This window comes from Lepidochelys kempii, chromosome 13, assembly GCF_965140285.1.
Source record: "Lepidochelys kempii isolate rLepKem1 chromosome 13, rLepKem1.hap1, whole genome shotgun sequence".
NCBI classification, from domain to species: Eukaryota; Metazoa; Chordata; order Testudines; family Cheloniidae; genus Lepidochelys; species Lepidochelys kempii.
The window spans coordinates 19,723,596-19,748,900 of NC_136392.1; the positions used below are offsets into that span (position 1 = coordinate 19,723,596).

At 47.4% G+C, this 25,305-nt stretch overlaps 1 protein-coding gene across 2 annotated transcripts in view; it reads left to right on the forward strand.

Moving 5' to 3' along the window:
• The window catches only part of HNF4A (hepatocyte nuclear factor 4 alpha), a 67,034-nt gene extending 47,274 nt beyond the window's left edge, over positions 1 to 19,760 (forward strand). For both annotated transcript variants that reach the window (XM_073309581.2, XM_073309580.2), the window contains exons 4-10: positions 2,778 to 2,884; positions 7,043 to 7,198; positions 11,615 to 11,702; positions 12,680 to 12,835; positions 14,052 to 14,288; positions 15,612 to 15,734; positions 17,553 to 19,760. In XM_073309581.2, the coding sequence (XP_073165682.1) occupies positions 2,778 to 2,884; positions 7,043 to 7,198; positions 11,615 to 11,702; positions 12,680 to 12,835; positions 14,052 to 14,288; positions 15,612 to 15,734; positions 17,553 to 17,695 (1,010 nt within the window). In that variant the 3' untranslated portion in view covers positions 17,696 to 19,760. The remainder of the gene's footprint in view (positions 1 to 2,777; positions 2,885 to 7,042; positions 7,199 to 11,614; positions 11,703 to 12,679; positions 12,836 to 14,051; positions 14,289 to 15,611; positions 15,735 to 17,552) is intronic.
• Positions 19,761 to 25,305: the final 5,545 nt, after the last annotated feature.

The window sequence follows — 25,305 nt, forward strand, 5'->3', positions numbered from 1 at the left end:
AAGTTTTAAGTTTAAACCAAACCTAAGGTGTGACTTGAAGTGAGCTGTAGCTCACGAAAGCTTATGCTCAAATAAATTGGCTAGTCTCTAAGGTGCCACAAGTACTCCTTTTCTTTTTGCGAATACAGACTAACACGGCTGTTACTCTGAAACCTGAAATAAATCAATATAGTTATACTACTCTAAATCCCTGTGTGGACACTCTTATTCCAGTGTAAAGGGGTCGTCTTTGGTTTAGCTTATGTCACTTGGGAATCTAAACCGAAAAAGGGTACGTCTGTAGTGGAATAAAAGTATCCACAAAGGGAGTTATACTTGTGTAGCTGTATAATCAGTAAAACTTTCCCGTGTAGACAAGACCTCAGTAGTGTTTTGTATCTGCTTCTTTCTGGGATGAGTCACTAGGGCTTGCTCTGTGGCATGGAACTTTTCTGCTGATGAGGGAACATTTTTGTGTTTCAAAACACTGGCCAACAATTTGTATGTCATGGCAAAGTTAGAAAATTCTTGATCCTCCTTCCCTGTATAAGGATTGGTGCAAAGGGCTATTTTCAATAAAGAGCATTTTTGAATGAATTGCCTGCTATATTTTTTTATCCTGAGGAAGTGCTCGTGGCTTTTATATAAGGAACAAATAACCAGGGACATTTTACACACACAAAGAAATGCCTTTTCACAAGTTTACCAAAAAGCAAAACTTTATTCATTTTTGCTCAAAATTTTCATTAGTATCCAGAGAATTATCCACAGTGTGGGGCATTCTGAGGGACCCAGCAAAAGGCCCATGTACCACTTAACTCGCACTTAATCCCAAGTGGTGCATAGACCTCATGCTGGCCTTCTGCACAGAGATCAGTGTTGCCCTATACACAAGCAATGGGAAAATGTCCACTTCAAAATGGTGCATTTCCACCTTCAAGAAAGACCCTCGTGGAAAGTGCCTATCATTCACCGTCAGTAAAATGTGTGAATGGTCATCAAAATATCCACTGTCAGGTGTGGCTACTCACCACGGCCTTAATTCGCTCCACACACTCCCTGCACAGCTATCTTTGGGACCTCTGCAGTGTTTCCTGCATCTGTAACACAGACACGATGGGCCGGTCAGTGGCGTAACATCAGAGATGAATTTGGTTCTGCAAATGCACAACTTAAAACCCAGAGTTCTCCTGATTCCAGCTTGTGTCCTCTCTGCCTTCAGCCCGTAGAATAAAGCGACCTTCCAGGATAACAGACTCTTCAAGCTCCTGCAGCCAAAACATGGGCCCTTTGAGAACACCCTAACCCTGCCTTCCATGAGGAACACTTCCTCAGCACTAATAGGGACTAGGCATTGCTAAGAGCTTGCCTTAAGTTTGTCTGAAGGACAGAGGAATCCTCTCTTTTCAGAGCCTACTCATCTTGTGCTCAAAGCTCTGCTTGTGTCTGTTAATATTCAATAGAAGTTACATTAGGTCCATGACCAGCTAATACTGAGCAAACATTTAGAAAACATCTTGGTGTGACTGAACCCAGGGCCCGGCTGCTGATAATGAGCAGCGTAACCTTGAGAGCTCCTATTTACAGCTGCTGACTGCAGGGCTTTTATTTCAGCCGAGCCTAGTTATTGCTTTTTATCAGGCTGAATTATACATTCGGAAAATATAAATCCAGGGAGCCACAAGCATTGTGCAGAGATTTTCATGATACAGTAGATCGATAGCCTCTTCCAGCATATTGCTCGGATGACTGTATCTCTTCCAGCGTAGTTTGCCTACCATGGGTCACAATCGGCACAAGTGCCTTTCAACAGATACTGGAATTAACCCCTTCAGCATTATTGCTCCAACAGCAGCCTGCCGACACCCCTTAGACTCACAGCCTAAGCCCTTCAGAGGAACAAACCAACCGGGGAGGGGGGGGGGAATATAGGACAGAGAAACATTCCTGTCACTGTGACTCTCTTTAGTCTCAGATATTCTGTGTCATACCTAACCGAGAGCTTAGATACACTGCTCAGCTGCACAGTAACTATTTGCAGTAACACCGTCATTGTTTCCTTTATCATTCACGCATACAGGTGGTTCCCCACAGCACTATTGTACATCTCTATGCTGCATCAAGGCAAAGCCGTACTGGCCACATTTTTCAGGGCTTCCAAAATTATGTCCACAAAATCTATTTGCACCAGCTTTTGTGTGTACAGAGTGAATAGCTGTGTGTATGACAGCCTGTTGTCACAAGTCACTGGGAGCGGGGGCTGTGAGTGTTAACGAGGTACATGGACATTTTTCATGCATGGCTTAAGAGGTTCCTTTAAAAAACTGGCACTGTAGCATGGGGCCAAGTGAAGACACCCACGAGGTACATGGACATTTTTCATGCATGGCTTAAGAGGTTCCTTTAAAAAACTGGCACTGTAGCATGGGGCCAAGTGAAGACACCCATTTCTGCACTGAGGTCATGGGGGGGCTTTCCATTGACCTCAATGAGCACTGGTTCAAGCAAGCCCTTGCACTCTGATATAGCTCAATACCAAGATGTTTTAGGCACCAAGGAGAGCCCAAATGTTGAATTTTGCACTACATTTTGGTCACCAATGTGTGAAAATCAGGCTCCCTGTGTTTAAAACTTGATTCAGCCTCATACTGACCTGCCTCCCACACTGAATAGCTGTGAAACCTTGGCTAAAGAAAGCTGAGGATTTAATTTGTAAAGGTAACACCAACAGAGTGTGAGGGCGTTTGGTAAACACATTCCTGACTGAGCTTTGGCTGAGCAAAAATACTTCCTTGCAGCTGTACAAAACGAACGTGATCGAATCAGCACCCGGCGATCCAGTTATGAAGACAGCAGCTTGCCTTCCATCAACGTCTTACTGCAGGCAGAAGTCCTTGCACAACAGGTACCCCTTACTTCCTGTTAGCCTACTGCTAAAGCATCAGTGCCAAACGTTCAGCAGCGCCAGGTGAATAACCCATCACTCTTTCTAGGGTTACCACCGGGGGCGGGGTGGGAGGTTGTTACTTAACTGCAGACTGAACACCATTGTTCTCAGATGTGGTTGTTATTTGAAACCATTCGCGGTATAATGGTTGGTCTGAAGCTGATTTGTGAACAGGCTGCTGCAACTACTTGACATTTCAGCAATTTTGACCGGACACAAAAGGCCACATCTTCAGCTGATGTGAGCTGGTGTAGCGTCACTGAAGTCAATGGAACCATGCTGACTTACACTCAATCAGATTAATAGGCAGCAGATTTAAAATAAATAGAAGGAAACACTTCACACAAGGCACCGTCAACCTGTGGAACTCGTTGCCAGGGGATGTTGTGCAAGCCAAAAATATAACTGAGTTCAAAAAACAATTAGAGAAGTTCATGGAAGATAGCTCCATCAGTGGCTATTAGTCAAGATTGTCAGGGACGCAACCCCATGCTCAACTGTCCATACCTCCAACTGCGAGAAGCTAGGACTGGACAAAAGGGGAAGGATCATTCAAAACTGCCCTATTCTGTTCATGCCCTCTGAAGTATCTGGCCACTGTCAGACACAGACTACTGGGTTAGATGGTCTGACCCAGTATGGCCATTCGTATATTCTTACACCATCTGGCCTGTAGATCATATGGTATGTTTCTATTCCCTGTTTAGACAAGAATAAATCTTGGAATCAGGCTTCCGGTGCAAATAGTTGTGATTTATGAATTCAAGGTTTGCTTTATGCAAATATTTTTGCCAATGTTTGCTTAAAATTCTCTGCTTCTGTAAACATTCCTGCCAGGACACTCATTTGCTAGAATATTCACAGAAAGGGGCCCAGGAAGAGGAAGCAAATTTGTTTAAGAATTTGAATGAATAGCCACAGGCTTAAAAAAATTGACTTTGTCTGGGAAGAACTGAGCCCCAGAATTCCAAGAAAGGCAAACACTAGGGATGTTCTTATCAGGCCTCCAGGTCAGAAAGCATTTCAAACAATCTCCTCGCCATCAGACAACCTGAATCTAAAGCACTGGCAATATCCAGCTGTGCAGCCTTCAATCCAGTGACATAATGCAAAAAAGTCATTCAAACCATGACCACTACAATGCAAGAAAGGTCATCTTGCAAGACCATGCATCACCCAGCCCATCTCAGACCTGTTTGCCTTAAGCACACTTCCTGCCCTCTCTGCTCTGCCAATGATGCCAACCTCAATCCATCCAGGGTCTTTATCTCCTTTGATAAGCATCACCACGTCTTGTGCCATGTTGCTGCTTCTACTTGAAATGATCTTCCCAAATCTCCAAGCCAAACCACCTCCCTCACCTCATTCAAATCTCTCCTAGGAAGGGCCGGAGGGAGGATAGGTAAGAAAGGAGAAAGAGGGAAGTTAACAGAAGCATTGAGGCATTTCCAAGCACAGCAGGGTGACAATTTTTGTCCAAAGCTTTTTTTGCTGATAAATGCAGATTTGGGGTATTGAAATATTTCATACATTTGTGTCAAATTTGCCATATGGTTTCAGTCAAACCAACAAACAAAACCAATCCTGCCAAAAAAAAAAAAAAATCTGAAAAAATTGAAATTTTATTTCAATTTTTAAAATTTGAAATGACTTTTTGTTTTGAAATGTATTTCAATTTCATTTAAAACACATATAAAAACTTTGTAAAAGCTTTAAAATGAACAAAATGTTTAATTTGACCTGAAACTATTTTTTTCCTTACTTTTTGGGTTACCACAAATTTTGAAAACTTTTTGTTTCAGGACAGTTTGAAACAGTGTTTTGTTTTGCTTTTCGGAACGGCCAGCAAACCGGAAAAATCACATTAATTTACACAGCTCCATGTCCAAGCTCTAGGGCTTGATCCTGAGAAGTGCTGAGCATTCCTGTCTTCAAAGGGAGTTGAGGGCATTCAGGATCCCAAAGGAGTGCTCAGTAGCCTACAGGATCGAGGCCTAGTGGGTAACCATGTGATCTTTTTAATTGTCCCCCTTGTCCTTCCTTTCCCCTTCCACCACCTCCTGTCTGGTGCTACTCTCAGCGGTGCATTGGGTAGAATGTCTGGCCAAGATTTTCTAAAGCCACTAGTGATTTGGGGTGTCTCTGTCTCAGCTTCCGGGTGCCCAACAGGAGACGATTTTCAGAGTCGGGTTCCCAATTGATTTTTCTCAGCATAAAACCAACGCTCTCCAAATCATGAGTCATTTCTGAAAATCTTGGCCCACGTCTTAGCTCATTCTGCGAGGCTCCTAGCACATTTATGGGCCCTGTAAAGATAACATCACACTGTGCTGCAAGGTGAGATAAGGGTCCTCTTGCCACGAGGCTTGCAAGGGAAGAGCATTTTACAATGAGACTGGATGTTCTGAAGCAGCATGATCCTCTGTTGAGTCAGGTCTGCCGATAAAGCCAGCAGCCCTGAAGAAACTCATCGAGGCTGTTCCATTCCAGCAGAGCACACGCAGACTCATTAAACACTGGGGACCCTAGCATGCTAATCGGTAACTTATATATGCCTGGCTAATTAGAACAAGATACTGCTGAGGAGCCGCTTTCTCTGGGATCTCAGGTCACTCACCCAGAGGTCTGTGTTTATTTGCTAAGCCTTCCCAGCTCCCTGATTAGGGTAATACTTGGTGAGATTTTTACAATCTTATTTATTCAATAACAGCTCTAGAGCTGGAGAGGTTCCAAGAAATGCAACCTGGGGAAAATGCTGGTGCCTTTCAAACCAGTGAGGCCGTGAAAGAGGGAACCAGGTCTGAGGTGAAAGTGCTGGAATGCACAGGACAGGAAGCGCTGATGCTGTCCGGGATTCCAGAGGGCAGAAGGAAGAGAGTGGTGGGTCTGGTTAATCACTCACAAAGTCATAAGGGAAAACTGGTGATTAAAGCCAGATTTTGAAACAAGCTGAGTATGCAACTGTGCATGCAACATGTGCAAGCACTTGCGCATCTGATTGGCATGGAAGTTTGCTGCACCTTTGCATGCAAATAGGGTCCCTGCACATGAAGAAGTGCCAGATCAGACATTTGCAAGTGAAATGGCACCATCTGCCTTTGCATTAACAGTAATTCTGCATGCAAATTGGACACACAGTGTATTTTCGTGGGCATATTTGCACATGTACAGTTTGGCAAAATGTTTCTGACTTTAAACTGGGGCTTCAGCATTTCAAATGGGGATTTTAAATTTAAATGTTCTGATCTCACTTAAGCCAGCTCTACCGCTGGGTAACTGACCTCAGTGGAGAGACTCCTGATTTATTTCAGCATGAGTAAGAGGAGAATCAGGTGCTATGTTCAATACATTAATGAAAAAACCTCGGCAAAGGCAGTGATGGCTCTGTTTGGTTGGGAGCAGGGTATGGCTGGCATGGCTGGTAGGGTAGTTCTCTGAACCCTCGCTGGTGAGGAGAAGTTTTTTCTCTAGCACCAGCACTAGCCTTGATGAGCTTCTGCTGAAGGGAAACTGGGTTTATATCAGTGACCGTGCCAGAGAAAGAAGGAATGACAGCTTCGTGTATAGGCCACATTGGGCTCTGGTGTAAATCCATCAAAACCTGACTTACTCAATGGGAGGAAGAACTCTTGACACTGGACGTGTTTCTCACATGCTTTACAGACCACTCAAGTCTGGTCAGGGACATTTTGACATTTTGATAATGGGGGTATCTGGGCTTTGCCTCTGTTTGTCATTCCCTTCCTCCTGCGATAAAGAAAGAAAGCGAATCTCGATCCAACTCCTAAGTTTCAGGGGGGCATATATACTGATCCAGGCTCCCCGTTCAGGCCTATCTTAGAGATAGATCAGTTGCTAGTACAGAGCATCATTCCTGACGTCTCAGCTATACATAAGAGGAAAAAGCTCCTGACTCCATTGATATCTGCCTGCCTTTTGATCTGTTCTTTGATTAATCTCTGTAGAGCCACAAACCTACATGGAGTATCAGAGAAGGCAGAAAAGATGCTGCCCCCACCTTTCATGGGTCTTCCCAGCTTCTGGGACTTTCATATCTCTGGCTCTTGCAGCTCTGAAATATGAAGATCCTACATGGGTCCCTTCTCATCCTTGCAGATATCATCCCCAATTTCTGTGATCAACGGAGACATCCGAGGGAAGAAGATTGCGAACATAACAGATGTGTGTGAATCCATGAAGCAGCAGTTGCTGGTGCTGGTGGAGTGGGCCAAGTACATCCCGGCCTTCTGTGAGCTTCCCTTAGATGATCAGGTTAGTGCTGCCATTTGACTTTCCCTGGCTCTTTCCAGTGGAAATTAATCTGTGGCCAAGAGGAATGGCCCGATCTGCAAAGAAGTTGTACATTGTTTATGCAATTATCATGACTACACAAGCAGCTCAGATAACTGCACGCATACAATACTAGCACTGGCCATTTGCATGTGCAGTTAAGCAGACTGTTTGCACAATGGCTGTAACAATGTGCTCAGCTAGACAAATAATCATGCACACATTTTGCAAACAAAATTTTGCATGGGCAGATGGTTGGTGAATCATTGGTTAATGCTACTGCAGCACTTTGAAAACCTAAAGCACTATACAAATGTTCAGGATAATTAGACTGATTAGGTACTGTATACTGGCCTAACTTTTGAAGGCCTTTCTGTTGCCTAAGATTAAAAAAATCTATCTTTAATTCATTCACCGGGGCCTGTGGTTTCATGGTGTCAGTGGTAACTGTTATTGATAGTGATTTATAAATTATAATAAAAATGCGTCTAAGCTCCCAAACCAACAGCAGCATCTCTGCAGACTGAAAAAGTTGCAAATATATTTGTATTTAAAGCAAGATATTAAAGTAGCTTACTTACCAAGACCAGGATAGAGGGCTCTGCATTCCCTTTGTAAGAACTGAACCATAAGATCTAAGGGTATGTCTACCCTGCCGGAAGAGTATGATTTCAGACATACCCTCGCTAGCTTTAATCTAGCTAGCTCAGGTCCGTGGCAGCCCGGGCTTCAGCACAGGCCGGCCACTCAAGTAAGAACGCAGGGTTCCAAGAAGGCTTGCATACTGCTATTGGTCCCCCCACTAGCTAGATTGAAGCTATCTTTGGCATGTCTACACAAGCTGCAATCATACTTTAGACATGCCCTAAAGCAGCCACAGTGGCACAAGGAAATGCTCAGTGTTAAGGGCTACATTTCAAAGTTGCGTGCAACTGCTGAAGTGGTGAAAATGCACAAATACCTATGTATAGGTATTCTTCCTCAAAATTCACACACATGGAAGTGGGGGTATGCAGGGAAAACTAGTGAGAGTCCATTTCTGAGGAGGGCTCACAGTGCCTGTGATGGGGCAGGAGGATGTTTCCAAGTTAATTGTTTTTTGTTCACAAACTTAAAAAGGGTCATTTTCATTCAGGATCAGGGACCAGTCCAATGACCTCCGGATCGGGAGGTAGTTTTTACCGAATAAGAAGATTAGGATATTTAGAAAGTGAGAGTGCCCAGCTAGTCAAGAAAATCCACAGTCATCTCACAATGCAGATCACTGGGAAGTCTGCATATTTTACAGCCTTTAGGAATGCTCCCATCTCTGTCCATTTGGGTGCTAGCTTTGAATTATTTACAGTGATAAACAGCATGCTAAATTCCTAAAGCAAATACACTGAGAAATCACAAAAAAAAATGGTGTCCAACGGCAAATTATATTTACCTAGCAAACAGGCTGCAGCATATAGAGGACTAGATGCAGCTATTGTTCTATGAAGTCTTTCACTGCCACTTGGAATGGATGTTGTAAAACCCAGTTAATGCTTTGTAGGATCTACAGCAGTTTGCACATGGACTGTCCTCACCAAGGGTTTTTGGCTCAGTCACGGGAATTTTTTAGAGTAACAGCCGTGTTAGTCTGTATTCGCAAAAAGAAAAGGAGTACTTGTGGCACCTTAGAGACTAACCAATTTATTTGAGCGTAAGCTTTCGTGAGCTACAGCTCACTTCAGAGGATGAAGTGAGCTGTTGCTCACGAAAGCTCATGCTCAAATAAATTGGTTAGTCTCTAAGGTGCCACAAGTACTCCTTTTCTTTTTGGGAATTTTTTAGAAAGGAAATAACCAAGGAGCAGATTGCCTGCCACACTGAAGAGAGGTTTTTCACATGCCCCCTGCCCCAGTGTGACTCCTGGTCTGAGTAATTGCTCGTCAGTGTGAGTAAGGGGCTCACAGTCTGGCCCAATATGTCAGGGAAGAATCCAGGAGGAAAACATTAGATTTTTTTTTCTGAAATGCACATTAAAAAACAAACCCATAATTAGACCCACATTTTCAAAGGAAGATGAACCACATGACAGTGTGGGAGCCACAACTAGAAAAACATGGCAGCAAAAATGTGTGTGAGTCCCTGAGCCGGCTGCATGGGAGACAATAGAGAAGTTTTCCATCAGAAAATGCAGTTTTGTGGAAATCAAAATGTATTGTGAAAACGTCAGTTTCAGTGAAACTTGCCGCAGAAAGATGTCAAAACAAATGAATGTTGAAACACTTTGTTCTGATAAGATAAAATACTTCATTTCAGCTTTCTCATTTTTGATTCATTTTGTTTAGACTTTTATATTCAATTAAAATATTTATCTTAATATTACATTGGTATATGTTATATATAATATTTTAATCAAATATAAAGTCACAATGAATCAACAATATCAAAACAAAACATTTCAACATTAACAACATAATTCAAAGTTATTGAAACAAAATGTTTCGATAGTTGTGAATCATTTTCATTTCACAGGAAATTGTGAAACTTCAGCTTTTCGTTCTGATTCAGAACTATTTATTTTTTAAGTTCAGAATTCCCTGAGGAATGACAGGTTCCAGTTTTGACCAGCTCCAGTACACACAGATAGCTGTAGTTACACAACAAACTGGGCGACTGCACACATCTGGCCATCTGCACATGCACTTCACATTGTGTTGCACAAATGGGGATTTCACAACACCTTGAAGCATTCACCCTTTTTGAAGAAGTCCCTGTTCTATTTATTTGCATAATACCTTTGTCCCCTCAAGTGTCAGCATCTTTTCTAATCAGAGCTTTGTTCTAGCCCATTTGCATTCTCTTGACACTTATGGTAGAGTGAGGTTTTCCCTGGCTTCATCTGGTACTGAAAGATAACACCCTGGAAAACTGATATGTTCCTGCTCCTTTGCTTCATTCTCCTTTTCTCCCTCTGTTTGTTAAACACATAGAACATAGGCTGGACCATCCTCATTAGGACACACTTTTCCAAGTCTCTCCATTAATGTTTAATAGTTGTTTTCTTCGGCCAACATCCCTGGCTGGCTATTAAGAAGCAGCTTGGCCACATTGTCCAATAGTTAACCTTTATTTCTACCAAAGCTTTGAAATTGTTAACAGAAGTGGGGCGAAAGATCCGGGACATTCTCAGGAACCACTGAGGGGTGTAACATGAAGAACGTCAATTATTAACATCAGGGCAGAAAAACATCTCTGTGCCTTCATTGGTCTAAATGGTCCATTGCCACTGGGGGAGCAAATGACCAGAAGATGACCCCACCCACTGGTGGGACATAGCACATGGCATGGTGACCCCACCCGCTGGTGGGATGTAGTGCGTGACACGGTGACCGCCCTCTTGGTGGGATGTAAGGCATGAGATGGTGACCCCACTCCTGGTGGGATGTAGCATGTGAGATTGTGACCCCTCTCAGTGGTGGGACAAACGGGGGACATGGAAATGATCCTACTCAGTGTCATGATGTAGAATGTGAAATGGAGACCGCCCTCTCCCCTGGCATGAATGCATTATGCAGGAGTGACCCCTGCTCCCCCAGCTCTCTAGCATGGCACGTATCATGCAGGAGTCACTCTGCCTCTCTGGTGTGAGTGTCCAATTCTTTTCCAGTCAATGTGATATTATTGGTGTGACAGGTTCTGTGAGAAAAAGACAGACATCTCAGGTGTCTGTCAGAGGCAGGAAGCCCCCCACCAGGCTGGGTCACAGACTCTTTGGGGTTTGATCCCTGCTTTTCACGACTATCCGTTCCTGAGCCAGTGGCTGGCTGCTCTGTGGGATGATGCCATCTCTCTCTTTTCTCCCAGGGTCAGTCACAGTTTCTCCTAATCACTTCTTGCCCTTCCTTATACTTGGGACACTGGAGCAGGAAGTGTGTGTGTCTCTCTCAGTCTCTGCTGCCATTCTGGGTGCACAGTTGCTTCTCAGACTGGGCTTTGTGCCTCCCGATTTCCACCTCTTGTGTGTGATCAGCAGTTGTGAGAGTCGGCCTTAGTGCTGCACAGTGAGGTGGGTGAGAATTCTGTGCAGGGATCTGGACCAGTCCAGCTTGCTGCTCGCTTTGATTTGTTCTTCCCAGTGGCTCGTAATTGGGTGTTTCAGGTGCTGGGCTAGTATCTTGAGCATCTTTTGGTTTAGATTGTTGGCTCCCTGGCCAAGGGGTTGGAGGTGCTGCACCTGAGGAGCAGTGAGATGGAGGAGTACATTGTGTTTGAACCCTCACATATAACAGGAGTGAGGACCCCACTCCTCTGCCCTGATGTGCGCAATGCAGGAGTGGGCACTTCCTCTACATTCTACTTATGTGGAATCAAAGCACTTGCCCCCCTTTTCCCAGTCACCCGGATAATACGTCTCTGTCCTTGCAGGTGGCACTGCTGAGGGCACATGCAGGAGAACACCTGCTCCTGGGAGCTGCTAAGAGGTCCATGGTGTTCAAAGACATCTTGCTATTAGGTAAACCACTTCTCCTCTATGCCAGGATGCTGCTGCTTCCTCTAGTAAAGCAGATACACTCACACAGGAGCATCCTATTTGTGGATTGGAAGGGGGTGGGCATTTTGTTTTGTCCTGTGTCATTTTTGCTGAATGGCGCGTTGGGTCGGAATTCTCATGTATCCAGGGAACCCAGCATTGCCCTGGGGTTTGGTTGGTGTGTCAGATCTAAGGGCTCGGTTCACATTTCCACCATAAAGCTCCATTACAGTGCTCTAGCAGGGTAGAGGAGTCTACAGGTCATTGACCCCCCCCCCATTAAGATCCCATCACGCTGCCAGAGAGGTGAAAAGAGGCCTTAGCGTAAGTGAGAAGCAAAGCCTCCATCTTCATTCAGCTTTTCCTTGTTGCAATGATCTTCCTTTGCCCAGTAATAGAGTGAGAAGAGGCTGCTTGAATAACATAGGTCAGCATTTATGGCCAGCACATCCCTTCTGCTACAGGAGAGGAAGGCAGTGGATGTATATAGAGTCAGGCCCATTTGCTGCTCGGGGATGAGTGGAAGAGGAAACTTCACTTGTCCCAGGTAGGTTTACTCCTGTTCTGAGATAGAAAAAAGCCCAGTTGCTAAAGCCCAGGCCTGTTGTGCTCATTAGGAAACCACTAGCATGTTGCAGCATCCTGTCCCAAAGTAATGATACCTGTCCCATGCATGGCCTACCCATGGGGAGCAGCTTTGTGATGTCCTTGAAGTCTACAAACGATCCTGCGTGCTTGTTGATTCAGGAGGCCAGAGTCATGTGTCTCCACTTACACTCATACCCACATACCACACTTAATTCCAGTCTTGGTCATGTGAGGTGAGGAGTGAATGTGTGAACCCCTGGTCAGCATTGTAAGTCTTGGTGGATGTAGTAAAGTCTGAGGCGCTCAGGTGCCTCTTTGTTCCTGGTTTGATCATGAGCAGCTGGTGATATAGTTCTATTGTGTTCCTAAAGGAAATGACCACATAATCCCCCGGAACTGCCCTGAGCTGGTGGAGGTGATCCGTGTGGCCGTCCGAATCCTCGATGAGCTGGTCCTGCCATTCCAGGAGCTGCAGATTGATGACAATGAATATGCCTGCTTGAAAGCCATCATCTTTTTTGACCCAGGTAGGCCCAAACCTTCAACAATTAATCACCGGAAAAGATCTCTTCTTACAAAACCCAGAGTAGCAACCACACAAGAGCTTCGCCCTGCTCTCACATTAGCCAGTGCCCCAGCAATTTGGTACAGTGTTGGTGGGATGGACCTGGTTTTCTCAAGGTGGTTTCCTCAGTGATTTCAGAGCCCCTACAGATCCCCAAATCCCTTCTGGGACCCTGTGTTTCCTTGCAGGGTGCTGGCATTTGGATACAGTGAGATAGTGCTGGGCCTATTATGACAGAGGAATTTGACCCCCTGAATACAGTTAAAAAGGCAGCGGCCCTGGCGGGCAAGACAATGGGATTGTTACTAGCAGAGCTTGGAGCTCTGGGAAGGTGCTGGTTCCACAGTGTTCCTGTGGGGTCAATGGCCAGACTACATCCCTAGCTTCCTTCATTTGTAGACTTTTACTATACAGGGCTTCTTGGTGCAAAATGCAACATATACTGGTGAAGCTAATTCCTGGCTGATGGTGGAGTTGGCGCCTATGCAGCCCGTGTGCTTTGTGTTTGAGACCCCTGGTCTAGATAATACTTAGTCCTGCCATGAATACAGAGGACTGGACTAGATGACCTCTGGAGGTTCCTTCCAGGCCTATGATTCTATGATTCTCCAGGATGGTATTGTCACTTTGTGCTGCTCAGGTGGCACAAAGAGACTAGATCCAGGCCTTAAATAGTCAGCAGAGAATTCCCCTTGTGGAAGGGACCTCTCTTCTCATCTAAACCTGGAGAATGGGGCTCCTATGCCAGCTCACCCCCTCCTCATTCATGGCAGGGGCCTGCCAGGTAAGGAAGGGGACATGTCAAGGCAGGCCTGGAGGTGACAGAGTAGAGTTGTGCTACACTGAACCTCTGTTGGTGATACGTGTATTAGGGACCTTACACTGGTGGTGTTAGTTAGCACAGTCCTTAGGCAGCACCTATGGATGCTGGGGCAAGGTTGGTGCAGAACAACGGAGGCATAACTGGCTTATGGATGGCTCCCGTCTCTGTGGCAAGCCAAGTTTGGATGCAGGGGAGAACTCAGCCCTAGAAAAAGAACCACAAATGTCTATAAAACCAGATTGCAGGGAGCCAGAAAGACAACCCAGGCCAGGCTGAGCCCACGACTAGTGGCACTGGAGAGGGGCTCTCCCTTGGGGAAACAGCCCTCCATTTTTTGTTCCATGGTTTGTTTCAGATGCCAAAGGGCTGAGCGACCCCACCAAGATCAAGCGGATGCGGTACCAGGTGCAGGTCAGCCTGGAGGATTACATCAACGACCGGCAGTATGACTCGCGGGGCCGCTTTGGCGAGCTACTGCTCCTGCTGCCCACCCTGCAGAGCATCACCTGGCAGATGATTGAGCAGATTCAGTTTGTCAAACTCTTTGGCATGGCCAAGATTGACAACCTGCTGCAGGAGATGCTGCTAGGGGGTGAGTATCTGTGCTCAGCCTCTGTAACCCTAATCCTCAGCACAACCTCATCACCCTCTCGTCACTGGGAGGGAAAGAGCTGGGATCAGAATGGGGAGTGTCCTTGATTCCCAGTCCTGTGCTCAGACCTCCTGATGCAGGGAGCTGAGCACATCAACCCAAGGAGATCATCTACCTTCATTCAGAAGCTGCAGCTTGTGAGAGATGTAATTAATTCCCTCCCCCTGCAGCTTGCATTGTGTTTCGTGTACCATGTGCTGGGTAGTAACAGGAGAGCACTGTGCTCTTATTACACAAAACTGGCTGTTTCTGCTGTAGGCGCCGATTCCGTGGGTACTCCAGGGCTGGAGAATCCACGGGAAAAAAGTAGTGGGTGCTCAGCACCCCCCGGCGGCCCCACTGACCAGCTCTTCTCCCTCGCCCCAGTGCCTCCCGCCCACCGGTGATCAGCTGTTTAGCGGCGTGCAGGAGGAGCGGGGGGCAGGAAGAGGCAGAGCAAGGGTGGGGCATGCTCAGGGGAGGGGGCAGAATAGGGTGGGAAGAGGCGGGGTGGGGTGGAGCCTTGGGGGAAAGGGTGGAGTGGGGGCGGGGCCTGGGGCGGAGCAGGGATCAAGCATCCCCGGGGAAACCAGGAAGTTGACGCCTCTGGTTTATGCAACTATTTACAGAGCTTCAGGTTAGTATTCCTAGCCATGAGCACACAGACTGACTTCCTTGTGCCTCCTCCAAACCCTTTCCTCCTGCAACCTGTGCTCCTCCCAGGTTCCATGCAGGTTGCGACATGGTGCAAAGGTGCTGCTTCCCAACAGAAGCAGCTGCTGTAGGGATGACAAGCTGCCCCTCTGTCCTTACATCACCCCCATGCACATTGAGAGGATGCATCTCCCAAAAGACAGAGTCAGCTACTTACCCATGTCCTGTTTCCCCCTAAGAGAGTCATGGGAGCAATACGTGCACTAAAGGGCAATGGAAAGGTTTGGTAAAGCATGGCCCAGCTTTACCACTAGCTGCTGAAAGCTCAGATAACCTCCTGTGATGTATGCAGTGGAGCAGCAGTTTGCCCCTTTGCTGCTCCTGCACTTAGCTCTTCCCCTGAAGCCCAAGAGGAGAGGAGAGTGACACTGCAGCCGGTGTTGCTGTGGCAGAGGTGTGGTCTCGGTGGAAGACAGGGAGGGAGCGTGTCCTGATCATTTGCACAATAGTGCACCTGGAACTCCTGGCCTGGCTGTGAACATTTGGCCTTCCCGGGCTATACTCTTTTGGACTGTCGAGTGCTTTCCCCTTCCGTCCTGCTCATGATGACTTACACTGAAATGGTTCTAGGCTCGTCAAGTGAAACGTCTCATGCTCACCACCCTCTGCACCCGCATCTGATCCAGGAGAATCTGGGGACGAACGTCATAGTAGCGAACACGATGCCCGCTCAGATGCACAATGGGCAGATGTGTAAGTATCCCTAGCAGGACTGACAGCTGCCAAAACAGACCTTGTTTGTTTGGAATAAAGCTAAATGAAATTAGTAAGAAGTGTAAGAATCAGGCTGGCATTCCAGTGACATCCCTGAGCCTCAAGGGCCACCCCAGCATATTCTATACTGCAAAGCCACAGTGATGCAAGATGGGTATTATGGTGCTAGAAACTCCTCTGCAGAAAGACACACAGTGGGGCGGGGACGTTAGAGGAGATTAGATTGAATGCTTGATTCAACTGAACACTCCCTAGCAGATTGTAGTTTTTACAGTAGCTCTAATTTGGGGACAAATGCTCCAATCCAATGCATGACTCCTGAGTGCTGATTAGATCAGGCCCTGAAAGACTAGCCTGGTATGTCTGGGGGAAAACCAGTAAAACTTCTGTTAATGTTTTCCCTGTCTTGGCCTCCCCATTGTCTTTCTGTCCAAAGAACCCAGCATGAGGGGGTTGAACACTAGGGTATCACGCTTGGCCACAGCACAAAGCTAGATCTCGGAAATGACATTCAAACGCAACCTACCAGTCGGGTTGCCAGCTGTCGAATGGCACAAACCCAAACATCCTTGCCCTGCCCTATTCCCCACCCCTTCCCCAAGGCCCCACCCCTGCCCTGCCCCTTCTCCGAGGCCCCGCCCCCACTCACTCCATCCCCCATCCCTCCCTCACCATCACTCACTTTCACTGGGGTGGGGCAGGGGGTTGAGATGCGGGAGGGGGTGCAGCCTCTGGGCTGGGAGGGTGGGGCCAAGGGGTTAAGAGTGTAGGAGGTGGCTACAGGCTGAGCCTCAGGCAGGGGGTTGGGGTGCAGGAGGGGGTGCGGGCTCTGGGAGGGAGTTTGGGTGCGGGAGGGGACTCTGGACTGAGCCTGGGGCAGGGGGTTGGGGTGCAGGGGCTCTGGAAGAGAGTTTGGGTGCAGGAGGGGGTGTGGGCTCTGGGAGGGCGCTTGGGTGCAGGAGAGGGTGAGGGGTCAGGCTCTAGGAGGCAGTTTGGGTGCGGGCTGGGGCAGAGGGTTGGGGTGCAGGAGGTGGTCAGGGGCTCGGCGCTTACCTCGGGCGACTCCCGAAAGCGACTGGCACATCCTTCCAACAGCGGCTTCTAGGTGGGGGGTGGGCAGGGGGTCCCCGCACGCTGCCCCTGCCCACAGGCACCGCCCCCACAGCTCCCATTGGCCGCAGTTCCCAGCCAATGGGAGCTGTGGAATCACTGCTCAGGGCGGGGGCAGCGTGCGGAGCCCCACCTGCCTCCCCCAGGAGCCACAGGGACAGTGCCAACCACTTCCAGGAGTGGCACAGGGCCAGGGCCACAGTAGGCAGGGAACCTGCCTTAGCCCCACTGCCGCGCTGGACCTTTAACAGCTAAAATCTCCCGGTTTGGCTGCAGTAGACTCCAGGAGATAGAGCGTTATTCCGGGAGACTCCCAGTGAAACCAGGAGGGTTAGCAACCCTACCTACCAGATGAATCTTCAGTACAGAATAAAAGGCAGGCACAGAACCCCTGATCCTGTGCTTCTTGCGGCTGTCTGCACTGGAGACTGTGGTGCAGCCTAAACAGCAGCATGTGTATAGCCCACTGGAAACCATGTTTTCATTTAAGAGCAGTTGGCCTCTCTTTTGCATCTGTAACCCTTGTGCCAGGACTAGAAGGATCCAACCATACCCAGATCCTTAGCCCTCCCCCAAACTCTGGGGTATATGGAATTGGGATCCAGATCTGAATGTTGCATCTTGAATCCTCATAGCACGGTAGCATCTGCTCCTTCTGCCTTTGTAACATAGTGTTTCTTTCTGCAGCCACTCCGGAAACACCTCAGCCTTCCCCCCCTGCAGGCTCAGGATCTGAGCAATACAAACTACTCCCTGGGGCCATCGCTACTGTAGCAAAACAGCCAGCCTCAATCCCACAACCCACCATCACAAAACAAGAAGTCATCTAGCATCTCCCAGAAGGAAACCAGCCTGTTTTAGAAAGACTGTATAGAGGAAAACAGACTGACTGTCCCAGTGAAGACGGACGCTATCGGTGGATTCACAGGCACAAACGCATCGGCTTGTTTATTGGAATAAAACCAAAGGCTGTCTTTGTGCAGCTAGGGAGAGCACATGCCATGGTCCAGCTGAGAGTTACATATCTGGGAGTTAAACATAGTGAAATCATTAGTCCTAATATGAAGGGCCAGAACCGAAACTCATGCCGGCTGGTGACTCTTTTGAGATTTGCATTGACTGGCTGTGAGGTTGCGCCTGGCCATTTCTTTACTGCCTCGGAGTGGGTTCAAAGCAAACCAGACACTACTAAAAAGAAAGGACTTGTCCAATACAGACGTTGCATTTGAAGGAAGGGCGGAGATGTCTGCTGCTGTCTTTAACGCTTCTCAGAATAGTCCCAAGTTTCAACCGATGTTAAATTCTCTGGAAAGCATCATTCCGGGGGTGGGGGTATCATAACCCCTTGTGATAATATTTAGCCAAAGTCTGGTCCACATGGTGAGTGAGTTGGGCTGGGAAATCACTGGTGCTTCTGGATTCCCTGCCATTTCAGACTTTCCGTATGTTGGGGTGCTGCTGGGGTTCCTTATCCCAGCACCATTATTCCCTCCCCATGGCAGAAACTGAAGGAGGCAAAGACAGCAAATTCTTCTACTACGCTACCACGGCATCTTTGCTAATTGCAATGGAATGATGGTGGAGTTGTGGGATTCAGCTAATGGGCTTGGGAAGTACAGAGATGGGGGGAGGGGCGGGACGATATTTGCTCAGCACCCTGAAATACTGCACAGATCTCACTAGGATGATTGCTGGGATCCTGTGCATGTCTGTGCCTCCTAGTGGTACTCACACAGGTTAACTATAAGCAAAAGCTTATCTGCATCCTGTTCATGGGAGATTATTGTGGGAGGAGGCATGAAGGGGAGTGGGGAGGATTCAGAGGTAGACAGATGAGAGATGGACCCAAGACACAAAGGTTAGACCAGAACCTCATGTTCCTCAAGGCTTAGGAGTAGCTGGACCCAGCGGCTTGGTCCAGGCCCATCTTTAATCCCAAATGATGAATTAGAGCCATGGCTGGTGCCATGTGGACTTCTCCTACAGAACAGTACAACTGGTTGATCACAGATTTATAGGGTTTTATATCATGACAGAGATTAGTCGTGACAGTCCAAAAGATACAGACTGTCAAAGCATGAAGACGATTAGAAAACCAGGGAACCTCAAACTCTGCTGTGAAGTTCTCAAGGGGTCAGGGAGAGACGTTTTATTATGTCCCATCTAGCCCATGGCCTGTACCCTCGCCATAGAAGCTCCTGGGTTTTACTTTGCTTGTGTTTTTTTTTTTGCTCACTGAAGCCTATTGGTGCTATTCCCTGCAGCTCCCCCCACCACAGGGAAAGAAGGCCATGAAGCTAGCGATTTTTCTCTCCCTAAGAACTGAAATCACCTCCTGGGGAAATACTAGCTTTTCCTTATCACACACTGTATTTCTGCGAGGTCTTGGCCTTGTGGGAACATCAAGAAGTGGTGGAGTCACAACTGCCAGAAGCTCTTGGGACAAATCCCCAGCTAGTGTAAATGAAAGCTCCTCTGATTTACGCCTGCTGCGGATATGGCCCCTGGATTTCAAATGCAAAAACCAACACCCCGCCCCTGTTTGCGGGTATCAAAGTATTGTATTGTCTGTCAGACCCAATAGCATTTTGCTGAGTAATTTATTGCAATGATGAATCTAATCATTTTCTATACATTATTTTGTAAATCACATTGATTATTTATGATCAGGAAATTAAATGCAAACAACTTAATAACAAGACCATCTTTTTCCAACTGTATGTAGAGATAGTGTGTGGGGAATATGTCTCAGTGCACATTTCATTCGCATCAGACATCCCCAGTACAGTACACTAATTTTTTGCTGGTTACTGCCTTCCAATGGAAATAGAGGAATATTTCTTCACTAGAGTTTGTATTAATAAGAAAAGAAATAAATGCAAAAATATTTTCTAACTTTTCCTGGACAGATGGATTTTTTTCTTCTTCTGGGAGCATAGTTCTAAACCCCCAGGCCCTAGTTAACTCTGGCAAAAGGGAGCGTGCATACCTTTGTTTTCCCAATTACACCAGGGCTGAATTTGACCCATAAACCAAATGGGTCTTCAACAATGTTGCCAACTCTCATTTTATCACAAGTCTCTCAATATTTGGTATTTTTCTTAAAGCCCCAGGTGCTGGAAGCATACGATTGCATGAGAATTTCATTTGAAAAAGTAACTTTCTAGACATCGTGGTTGTAGAGAAAAGCTTGAACACATGTAACTTAAAAATTACGCAGTGAAGGCTCAGAAACCAGAGAGTACAGGAAAAGAAGCCTAAATTTATTTCTCTTAAATCCCAGGATTTTTTAAAGGAAATCACATGATTCTTGGGGGGGTTGACTCATGATTTTTGACTGTTTTGAGGAGGCAATGCTGCTTTAGTTCTACACCCCACGCCCACTAGTTCCAGGGGGGTGTAAATGAAGGCAGAATTGGGCCTACAATGCCCAAAAGGACGACAAAGTGAATTAATCTGCCACATGTTTAGAAAACATGACCTATGAAGGAAGATTGAAAAAATTGGATTTGTTTAGTCTGGAGAAGAGAAGACTGAGAGGGGACATGATCACAGTTTTCAAGTACATAAAAGGCTGTTACAAGGATGGGGGAGAAAAACTGTTCTTCTTAACCACTGAGGATAGGACAAGAAGCAATGGACTTAAATTGCAGCAAGGGAGGTTTAGGCTGGACATAAGGAAAAACTTCCTAACTGTCAGGGTGGTTGAGCACTGCAATAAACTGCCTAGGGAGGTTGTGGAATCTCCACCATTGGAGGTTGGACAAACACCTGTCAGGGATGGTCTAGATAATACTTAGTCCTGTCATTCATGCAGGGGACTGGACTAGATGACCTCTCGAGGTCCCTTCCAATCCTACGATTCTATGATTCTATGGTTGTGAAGGTGAAGAAATACACTGACAATTAGGGAAGGCAGTTAATGACCTGCCCTTCTGATCAGATGAGTTTAATCTAAGCTATAGTGTGCACCGTAAGACATACATCCCAACATTTCCGATGGCTAAAGTAGGATGAGTCCTGCTCCCAGTTCGTGGGGTTGGGGGGGATCAGATGCTGCCCTTTGGAGGTGGGGGAAGTTGTAGAGTGAGCCCCCTCTGCACTCACCCTGCAACAGCAGCTCCGCAGCTCCAGTCCCATGGAGCAGGCTGGGATCAGCTCCCTGGTTCGAGCATTGTGACTTGGGCCCAGACTCATGGGGTTGCAGCAATGCTCAGGTTGGCCTGGCCCCTCTGATGGGGTGTGACTGGGCCAAATTTGAGTGAGTGACACTGCAACCGCATGCCCCAAGTCGCAAAATCAGAGGGGCTGAGCCAAACCTGCGTGGTACTGCAACCCCATGCTCCTGGGGCCAGCTCACAATGCCTGACGTGGGGAGCTGAGCCCAACCAGCCCCACAGAACAGGAGCCACTCAACCAGACCAGGCGGTTTGGGGGAGCAAAGTGGAGCAGTCCTTTGAAACCCAGGGCTAGGGTTGCCATCTGTCTAATTGCACAAACCCAAACACCCTTGCCCTGCCCCAAGGCCCTGCCCCTTCTCTGAGGCCGTGCCCCCACTCACTCCATCCCCCTCCCTCCGTTGCTCACTCTCCCCCACCCTCACTCACTTTCACCAGTCTGGGGCAGGGATTTGGAGTGGAGATGGGGGTGCGGGCTCTGTGAGGGAGTTTGACTACAGGAGGGGGCTCAGGGCTAGGACAGGGGGTTAGGGTGCAGAAGGCAACGCCCCCACAGTTCCCAGCCAATGGGAGCTGCAGTGTCGGCGCTCAGGGTGGAGGTAGCGCACAGAGGTGGCCGTTCCTGCCTGCACCTAGGAGCCGCAGGGACATGCTGCCGCTTCCAGGAGCTGTGAGGAGCCAGGGCAGGTAGGGAGCCTGCCTTAGGCCCACTGCACTGCCCTCTTCAACCAGACTTTTGGCCTATTAAAATCTCCCAGATTGCTTTCAATAGCAACCAGGAGATTGAGGCCAAATCCAGGAGGTCTGACAAGCCCCTGTTGGGAGGTTTGGCAAGATAATAGAGGTTGAGAGATTGAGGCCTAGATTTCTGTAATAACTGAGACTTTGCCAAAGGAAAGACAATCATGCATTGGTGAGGGGTGACTGAGGCTTTCAGTTGTAGGCTTCCTCAGATAGTCACCACAAGCCATTCCCAACAAAGGGCTGCTCAATGGCCTATGTGAAATGAGGTAGGGGGTTCTCAGTCTATTTCCCAATGGGGACAGGCACTCACCTCACCTCTGGAGCTGCTTCTGTTGTAAGGCCACCTGGAAACCTGACTCTGTTTTAGGTGGAAAGTTGACAGCAGGAATTCAAATTCAGAGCTAGCTTCCCCATACTTTAGGGTTGTTCATGTCACATAGAATCATCTTCAAAGCTTTTCTTTAGCTGGAAAATAGACAGTCCTGGAACCTGAACTCCACTGTTCAGTTACAGAACAGGTTCAGCAAAGGAAGTAGCAGGGCAAGTTCCCATCTCCCAGTCAGGCACCTGTGCGGTTAGCCTGCTTTGGTCCAAGCAAATGGGGTCAGTTTCTTGCCTCTAATAATGTGCAGCTAAGCCCAGGCCTCGCTCAATCTGGCCCAGCAAATGTGTAATGGTGCCGTTGTTTTACCTTGGTATGTGTTCAGTAAACCCATAGACAACATCAAATCTGTGAAGCAATAAATTCTCCTGGACTGCTGCCCACAAATTGCTCCACTGAGGTTACCCTTTGCCTAGTTAATCTATTTTAAATCAGCGTAGTCCCTACCTTGCTACCTTCAGTTTGTGCTGGAAAAAACCACAACCTCTCTCAGAAACAACTCTGGCCTCAAGTCAACTCCACTGTTACAACACTCCCTCCTCTTTCACCCCTGACAAGACACAACCAGGGAAGCTTCAGGCTGTCCCAGGCCCAGCAGAACAATGTTTTACCCTTTCTAAGGCTCTTGCCACTAAATGGCTCCCATGGCCATGGTTCATTTTGTTCTCTCTAAGATCATTTTCTTACACTATCTCTGACCAGGAGTGTGCTTTGTTCCCCTTTACTGGCCCTTGGATTTTAAGCATTTTCTGGACAGTAGCAGCATTATCTCCAGCAGTGAGGGTTTACCCTGACAGCCAAGCCACGTTGTGAGAAAGTGGGATTTTTAGTTGTGCTGTAAAATGGGATCTCATTCATTCCTTATGTCAGCCAGCTCCGAAATAGCTAATGGGCCTCGGAACTTTTCCCTTTTCCAAATGCTTTCATCTCTCAGTGGAACATAGGAATGGTAACTTGAGTTTTACAGCCCATAGATCACAACTGACAAAAGTAACTATTGCTGCTATTAAACCCTCAAGTACACACACAGCACTGGTAGCCATAAAAGCAGGAGCCTGCAGGGACAACGTGGCACTGCTGAGACAGGCATTTCCTTGTGCCAGGCTGTACAGTCCCTTCAAGGCTGATGGCAAGAATTGCAGCTCGATTTCGAGCTCCTCTGTTCTGCATCACGAAGACCCTTTCCATTCAAAGAGATGGCACTTGTGGCCGGAGGCTAGTGCGCGGACATTCCAAATCCGCCTCCCAGTTCCTAATGATAAACTGCCTGCAAAGGTGGGACCCTGTCAGTAGTAAACACAGTGAGAGAGCTGCAAATCACCAATAAAACACCACTGCTCTGTCAGCCTTGGCAGGTACAGAATAAACAGACGAGCACCGTGCTGTCAGGCTTCACATTCACTTCCTTTAACTCAGCAAGGCCAGCTCCTCAGCTGGGGTAAAGCACTACAGGCCCATTGAAGTCACTTTACACCAACTGGGGATCTGGCTCTGAAAGAAGCCTCTTCTGAGCTTCCCTTGGAAATGAAGGCAAGTTGGGAACTGAACTTCCAGGGTTTGCCTGCCCACTCTGTTACTCTTTAGCTCAAGCTGCAGCAGCTCCTGCTTTTCCTTCTGGAGCTCCTGGGTTCACTCCCTGGGGTGTTGTCTAAAATGGCTGCCATCACAGATGCACGATCTGAGGCTGTGCCCTAAGGGTACTGCTGCAAGTTGGCAGCAGAGTCAGGACACCACACCCTGCTCTAAACCATTAGATAATGTTCTCTCTCTGGAGAGTGTCAAGACATAAATAGGGGCATTTGAGCCTAGGATGACCAGAGAGCAAGTGTGAAAAATCAGGGCATGGGGCTGAGGGTAATAGGTGCCTATATAAGAAAAAGCCCCAAATATCAGGACTGTCCCTATAAAATTGGGACAACTGGTCATCCTATTTGAGCCCCTCAGTTCCATACTGTTCTCATCACTCCACAAAAATCACCCTCAGCTGTCACTTAGGAATTACCCCTGGAGTCAGATGTATGTGAGTCTGATACTCTTAGTCCCTTGGGGTTGTAGTCCACTGCACTCCCAGAGGCTCCAGGCCTGGAGGAGGGCCGGGCACCTGGTTACAGGTTTGCATTCGAGTGTGATTATTTCCTGTATGAAATGCAGCTCTTTGCCCCAAAGCTCTCAGTACTGCGGAGCCCACAGGCAGAGCATTCCGCAATCCTGAGGCCTTGTGAGAGGGGAGATCTTCATTCCAGTGTTGGCTTCTCTCTTGGCGCTGAGAAACACGGACCGTTTGCCGAGCAGAGGCAACAGGCCGGGATATTAATTAGCTGAGATGACAAAGAGCCCAGCAAGTTTCTCGCAGGGCTCTGCTGCTTCTTTCCTTTCCAGTGAAATTTGGGCTGGTGAAAGCTGCCAGATTGACAGCCTCAAGCCTCTCTTTTTCAAACCAGCGGCTACTGTATGGGCATCAGCAGGGCAAGCTTCCCCCTACTCTGCCCCTCTTACTGGAACGCTCTCCTCTAAGAGTCAAAACAGAACAAACTCTGTTTCTATAATATCCTGGGCCTCTTTGCTGAGGCTGCCATCAAGGTACTGGCAAGAGGCACAGATTCCTGAACAGCCTAGTCACTGCCCCCAAGATGACTAATCTTCCAAAGGATCCACAGAACCGTGCAGCTAGCTTTGCTTTCATTCCAGGGTGCTGGAGTGTTGGGAAAGACTAAGTCTTAAAGAAAAGTAAATTAGACTACCGGAATCCTGTAATATTTAATGTGTTTTGGATTCTCCCACCCCCACTCCACTTACAATCTATTCTCAACCTAATTCTTGCAAAATGCTGGCATTGTTGCAGACCTAGACGCTGGGGGAAAAGGAGGGATGATGATTCTTTTCATGTAATACACTACCCTTTGCATACGTTTGCAGGGCTGCGTTGCATTGTGCAGTTGTGTATCACGTTTGCTTACGTTGTATTTGTGTATGCTTACATACTTGACTGTGTACTTGTTTACAGTTTCCTGTTTGCATGTTGGCACGAGTGGGTGTGTTTGGGCAGGTTTGTGTATGTGTGCATACAATTGCCTCCTTGTGTAAGTTAGCAGATTTGTGTGTTTGTGTGTGTTTGCGTAGGTTTGTATATTTGTAT